General features: G+C 34.7%; 1 protein-coding gene across 1 annotated transcript in view; it reads right to left on the bottom strand.

The window, feature by feature from the left end:
• Positions 1–2,758: 2,758 nt before the first annotated feature.
• Positions 2,759–7,537, bottom strand: part of LOC145291244 (116 kDa U5 small nuclear ribonucleoprotein component-like) — a 109,210-nt gene continuing 104,431 nt past the window's right edge. Inside the window, exon 28 of the mRNA XM_080136851.1 lies at positions 2,759–2,963. Within this exon, the coding sequence (XP_079992977.1) occupies positions 2,868–2,963 (96 nt within the window). The 3' untranslated portion in view covers positions 2,759–2,867. The remainder of the gene's footprint in view (positions 2,964–7,537) is intronic.

Here is a 7,537-nt window from a genome sequence, read left to right as displayed (position 1 = left end):
TATATACATATATGAGATATCTCCGTTCAGTCTCCAGAGACAATGGACACCCCTGTAAGGGTAGCTGTGTATGTAATTGTGAGACAATGATTGCATAATCTCCAACCACACCTCTACTTAATTGGCACTGCGTGGGTCAAGTGGCAAGGAGAGGCCCAAGACTGACGGGAAACAATGCTGAGATAAGCAGATAGCACACACAGCAGATGGAATTCCAAAATTGTCACCCATTTTAATACTGATCAGGCTCAGTGTTGCTTAACTTTGATGATTTGATGAAAAGTTGAAAACACTATCAATAAACTCCCCTAATCTTTATCTGAGCCTAAACCTAAACGTAGATTACATGAACTTCTTAGAACTGCACACTTGTGGAACTCGCTTCCATTTGCCTACTTTCCGGTTGACTATAATATGGTCGTCTTCAAGTCTAATGTAAACAAGTTCTTGATGAGCCGTGCCCTTTAAGTAATCCAATTTACCAAATTTCCAATAACAATTACTACAACATTGTGCCATTAACCACTGTATGCTTATTAATCCTTATCCTTGAGTGGCCTCTGGGCCTTGATAAATGGCGACTCCTTTGTAAATATATATATATGTATATCGTAATAAGTTCACCAATGGTCATCCCAAAAGACATTCTTTATGGTGAACTCATCACTGAGAAAAGTAAAATTGGTTGTCCCCACCCCCGCTATGCTGATGTGTGCAAACATGGCATGAAAGCATATGATATTAATGCTACCGACTGAGAGCCCAAAGTTAAAGTCCACAACATCTGGAGACAAACGGTAACCAAAAGCCTTATCACTGGTGAAAGGTCCATTGCAGAACAGGCAGAGATTAAAAGACTATTCAGGAAGGCCACCAACACGACGCACCGACCTTCACCTATGACATTTGTAACCATCAATCTAGATCAAAGATAAGCTTATTCAGCCACAAAAGGCGGTGTTCAAGCACGTCTACAGACACAACCTCATAGTCTTCTAGACTGACGGATACCAATAACAATAGTAATAAGTAGCAACTTTACACATCTAAACACACTGCTTTACCTGTCCAGGGTTATTTGACTCTGCATTCATTAGATAACAAGAGACAAACAGAAAGAATTCAAAATAGATGAGGCGACTGAAATCGGTTTAATGACAGACAATCAAATTCTTCCCATTTATATAAATTCTTTCGGTTTTAAATTGTTAAATATGTGACATAAAATCATATCAGGGCCATAATGTGGAGAGGGCCAGATGATCATCCCCTTTTATAGAGTTGCTGGACAGCTAGTCAGCATCTCCTTCTCCTACATCCATCCACAAACTAAAAACCATAATGAAAGCAATCCAGACAGAGAAGCCCGCACCCATCTCTCTTTTCTGCTCTCTTTTGCACTCTCACTTCCTAAGAGTGAAAAGGAGAGAAAAGATTATAAGGAAAGTGAGTAATTCAATGAGAGTAGAAGGAAAACAATATTAGCAGGAACGAGAGCCAAGTATGACAAAAAGATTTTCAGAAAATCATTCTATTGATTAGCCAGCTTTGGCAACAGATGCAAAAAGCATCGCATCTTAAGATCTATGATACAAATCTACAGCATATCAACCTGCATGCTGTGCGCCAATGTTAACTCACATGGAAATAACTGAAAAAGGGGCGAAGCTGATTACATATTTTCCTGTATTGATGAGGAACACTAAGGGACTTTGGGGACCATGCTTTGTTTTGTTCGGACATATATAAATAAGTATATAAGCACTGAAGGATTATGAAATTGCCAGAATATAATTGGATGCATTGGTCGGCATCATAAAAAACAATAAAAAATCAGCTCAGAACTTATGCCACGCAACTAATGGAGTCACAAAAATAAAACTATAATGAATAATTGATGCCCGACCACAAACAATGGATTGTTTGCTGAAGAGGGAACTGAAAGGAATATTCAAAGGAGAGGGATGACACCGATATACCCGAAAAGAAAACTAAGACTCAACAATACATGGATTATATAACAATTTCTCAGCAAATTCAGGACTAGATATATTACTTCTTTTTGATATTTTGTTTTTGGGTTGCTGATTGCATAAACCATCTAAGTATTTCATATTTTCTGTCACCCAATCACAACATCCACACCTCATCTCCATTGAGCGGCCAATCTAATTTTGCAATGACATTCATGCTTAAATGTTTTTTATTATTATTATTTTTAGACTTGATCAATCATTTCTCATCATATAATTATATTTTTATTCTTGGTGTTCGCCCACTCTCTCGGTTCAGTGAGTGTTGTATATAAATTTTTGATAGATTTAACTCTCAACTGTAATAAAAATATTCTTATGTATAATTTTGTGGTTGTTCATGTGTTCTGTCAGTTTTGCCATCCCTGAGCATCATTTGGATATTTTGCAAAGAGTACTGCTCTTAAACCAGACAACGTGTCATGAAGGTAGACATATTCGTTTATATTTCCCTTTAGTTTTGTTGATTTGTTACGAGTAATGTAAGAAGGAACTGCCAATTGGTAGAATCGTTGATTCTGCACAGGAGATCATGCATGAACACTGGTTTCTCCTGGCTATCATGATAAATAGGTCATTTATTATCATTGACCGCCATAAAATCGTTTTCATCCATTTATTTCTTCAAATTTAGATCTTACCTCACAAACCAGTTCACACCAATAAGAGATGCAAAAAGAGATAAAATAAAAATAAAAATAAAGCAAAAAATGCAAACAATTAAATCCCGCAATAAAACGATTCCCAAAAGATTTTTATTACGTTAAAAGTCATCAGGTTTTTGTATATACAAATGAAGAGATGAACTGATGCAGTTGAAAATGTTTAAAATGGTTACATGGGATAATTAAGCATCACATCTTGCTTGGCCAATTCCAGCAACATAGGATCGTCGAAGAACTTGTTGATGCTTACATCTTCACTGAGACCCTGTGGAAAAACAAAAAGTATACAACTTCAAAACCTTGACAAAAAAATTAAATTTATCGTAAATTATTAAAACAAAAATTATTTTTTCTTGACAATCAATAAGTTTCAACTGATTATTTAAATTTTCATATTTGTAAACAACTTTTTTCAGTTAACAAATCTTGTTTTTACTCTCAACAAATTTATAAATAACGAGAATTATATTCTGAATAACAAGTGATTGTTTTATATAAAGTGAAAATACTCTATTTTTGAACAATTAAAGTATTTCATTCAAGTAATATTTAATTGTAATTTTAGAACTATACCTATTTGCAAGCTCACATAGTTTACTGAATTGAAAAAAAAAAGAAAAAGGTTGCCATGCTTGCTTTGTGTTCGGCAATAATAATCTAATATTGCAAAAATAGAATTGATATTAACCAATCAGAATGCATCAAAAACAAGTTCCTAAGCTTGAGGAAGTGTTTTGGATTTAATGAGGAAAATTTTATAGCAAAATCAAACAATAACGGCTTGAGCTTGAAAAAGTACACTGAAGCAGACGATCGATGGGTGTTTTCTGATTTGATGTATTTTTGTTAATTCAGACTTTGCCTCCATTTCATTGGCTAGTCTAATTTGATTTTTAGTGCCTATTTCACCATTTTTGTTTCTGGAAAAAGTATTGAGTATTTTTCTGCTTTATGGTTGGTTTTGGTAAGATTTGATCTTTATCATGTTTGTTTTTACGAAGAGGTGGAGAAGGCTTGGGTTTGGATTGAGGTTGATATTTTTTTTAGTATCTTTTGATTTCTGGTTTTGTTTTCTCTAATTTTTCGAAAGGTAATATTTATAACATTTTTGGGGTGGGGGGGGGGAGACTTTTCGTTTGGTGCCAGGTGAGTAAGCTTTTTTGTAAGTTCATGGTACTTATTTGTCTGCTGGGAGATTTTTTTTTCATACTATTTTTTTATAGGTCTTATTTTTCACATATCCTTTGACCATTTCTCTGGCATCTGAGTAAGATATATTTCTTTTCTATTTTATTCCTAAGATTTCATTTTCTTTTTTCCAGCGTTTGCATATTTTGGAGTAAGAAGGATGATCCTGTTGGAAATTTGTACATTTGATTTCATGGCATTCATGTTTATTGTGGTTTGCTTCTTTTCAGCCACATTGGATCTATGTAGAATGACCTCTGTCTCTGTGATGGGCAAATGTTTGACATTTGAAACATCTGAGGGGAATCTGGGATGTATATTTCTACAGGTTCTATATCACATTTCTGAATTCTTGAGATGAAGATTGATTATTTGTATTATTTGGATTCTTCGGACAACTGCTCCTATCTTGAGTGTATAAACAATATTATAAATAATAGAAATATATGCAGTAATCAAGTAAAACAACACACACACACACACACACACACATATATATATATATATATATATAAGTAGATTGTAGTTTGCTTGAAGCATTGTTGAAGAAAATTATAAGGTAAAATTAAAAGCCAAGAACAATGCGAGATTTTTTTTTTTATATAGAGTAAAATTAAATGAAAACAAAAGAAATAAATTTCTTTTTTTTTGTTGTTTGTTTTTTCTTTTTCACGCAAATTTTAACTCTAAACAACAGTAATTTTTTTTTTCCCTGTTGTTTTCAATGGTGAGATTTATAACACCATTTAAAACAACAGGAAAAAAAAAATTTACTGTTGTTTAGAGTTAAAATTTGTGTGAAAAGAAAAAACAAACAACAAAAAAAAAGAAATTTATTTCTTTTGTTTTCATTTAATTTTACTCTATATAAAAAAAAAAATCTCGCATTGTTCTTGGCTTTTAATTTTACCTTATAATATATATATATATATATATATATATATAAAATGCACCCTATCTTGGGTTGAGCATATTGAGAAGTGATATACAAATTACCATTAGTGTATGAAGCAATGCTTTATGTGTAAACAAATTGAGCTTAAGTATTTGGACAATGTCAAAACATTGTTAATTCATTGCCCGCATAGCAGCAGCCGAATAGTGCAATGGTAAGAAGCTCCAACTGTCATAGGGGCAGTTGGGTTTCGATCCTGGCTTGAGGTAGTTTGTCTCGCTGCACTGATGAGCTGTGAAACAGCGAAACAGTACTGTATGTGGATGACTATAATTATACATACATACATATATATATATATATATATATATATATACAATAATACATATAGTACTATATAGTCATAATAATTAGTGACAAATAGTGATATTTACAACTAGAAATAAAAATAGGTTTAAGGCTTTTAAAATTTTGTACTAGAATTGTCTGCAAGGTGCAATGGTTAGAGTACTTGGAAAAATCAATTGGTAAAGTGATATTCTCCTGAAGGTTTGAAGGTTCAATCTTCAGCGTGGGCGACCAAAAAATACTATTGCGAATTACTTAGGACCTCTATCCAGTCATGGCTGACAGAACGAGAGCATGCTACCCCCGTGAAGTAAATGAAAGGTTCTGTTTGAAATTCCATTTTCGAGTTCGACAAGATACATTGAATATCTGTTACCAAATACATTCTTTACCCAAATTTTAGTTAGGTTTGCAGCCATGTTTGGGTTTGTGTTCTTCAGTTGGTGATTGATCCTTAGCTAGCACCTTCTATCGTCTACTTGAAGTGTTATGTAGTTTCTCTGTATTATATTTTGAGGGAGAATTACTGTTTAGTATTTTCATTTTTCGATTTGTTTTAGTTTTGTTTTTTTAGTAGTAGATGTAAGGGCTTGACCAGCCGATTGTTCTGATCAGATTCACCAACCCTCCATCTAGCCAGGGTAAAGGCAAAAGTGATGTGTTGGGCAGTGGAGTTGCTTAATTCTGACCTCCAAATCCTTCAACCACCAGGATTCTGTCCTAACAGAATCATAAGTTGCCACTCACTGCTAACAGGTGGCCACATTGAGGAATTTTTACACTCTGCGATGGGGGAAATCAGCATATTCTAATGCTCTACTGACAATGGTTCAAACTAACGTAGGAAATTATGAAACTGAATGAACGTGTTAATTTCTTGAAGCATGCATCAGTTACTGGCAGGAATCGTTTTCATATTGGGATTATTAGCGTCTGTGTATATAGTTCTATGGTGTCTGAACTTGAAGAAGAAAAATCGACTTTATTTTATCATATGTTTTAGCTGAGAAGCTAAGAGCCACAGGTGCCATATCAGCAAGCAGGTTGATCATGTGGAAAATGCAGGGAGGAGAAAAATGTGTGTCAGCAAGTGTGCAAGTGAAGAGAATAAATATTAACAAAGTTGAAACAGGATTTTTAAAACTTATTTTTCATTTTTATAAAGAAGTCTCCCTTTTCAAGGCCGGGTTGGTTGGTTGATTGTTTTTGTTTTACGGCATATCAACTCTTTTCGGGTTATTTAATGCCAAATCCAAAGATTTTGAAGAAAAATATTTTTAATAGAATATATTTGTTGTTTTCACGTCAGTTTCTATTTAACCCATAGTTGGGACCCTAACAGGTACTACCACTCCGGGTCAGAGTGGACCTGGGAGCAATGGTAATTAAAGGGTGGCTCCACACTCCCCAAAGCCCACAAGCTGGGGCCTCACCACTGGATATAGTTTAAGGTCATATCCAGGACCCCCATTGAGGGACTTTTACCCTCTGCAGGGGGGCAGTCGGCGTATTCTAATGCCCCACCAACAGGGCCTCAAGGCCAGGAGACCACTCGAGAATAAGGGTTAATGAGTGTACAGTAGTCATTGGAAAAATATTGTAGTACTCGTTAGTAGTGGAAATTTGGTAAATTGAATTACTTAAGGGGATGTCTCATCAAGAACTTGTTTACGTTGGACTTGAAGATGACCATATTGTAATTAGTTGGAAAGCAGGAAAATGGAACAGAGTTCCACAGGCATGCAGTTCTAAGAAAGAACCTTTGTTCATGGAATCTACGTTTAGGTTTGGGCACAGATAAAGAATGGAGGAAATTATTAATAGTGGTTTAAGTTAGATGAGTTAGATGAATGTTTTTTGTGAAAGTTCAGTGAGGAAGGGGGCCATAGATTAGAGCACTTGCCACAAAAATAACGATAAGGCAGAGAGGCTCGCAATGTATCTTCTATGAGAAAAAGGTTGCAGGGAAGAGAAAAGGACAGCCTTCACTAAGCTACAAAGTTTATTTTAAACTCTGTCAAAGCAGGATAAGCTTCTTCTAGCAGTTCCTGCTCAGATGTGGCAACAGTACTCCATCCTTAGACGTAATTGACTCTTATACAGGCAGAGAACTGCATCAGCAGTGAGATATATACTGGAGCGGTAGAACGATCGCATCATTTTCCCAGCAGCCTTTGCAACGGATTTTCTAAGAATTTATGCTATTACATTTTAATTGTAATATATATTCAAGTACATTTCTGACAAGGTGGGAAGAATTGCTGTTTTCTATGTTGGAATCTATCCATACTTTTCATTTGCTAGTTTTTTAACTTTAAAAAGTATTTTTTTTAGCTCCTCACATCAAGTGCCTTTATGCCCTCCATGGAGCGATTTCCATTTAAAAAAAAACATAAGAAAATAATAAT

This window comes from Euprymna scolopes, chromosome 12, assembly GCF_053919585.1.
Source record: "Euprymna scolopes isolate OS-2025 chromosome 12, ASM5391958v1, whole genome shotgun sequence".
In the NCBI taxonomy this organism is placed as follows: domain Eukaryota; kingdom Metazoa; phylum Mollusca; class Cephalopoda; order Sepiida; family Sepiolidae; genus Euprymna; species Euprymna scolopes.
This window is presented reverse-complemented; position numbering and strand designations above follow the sequence as displayed.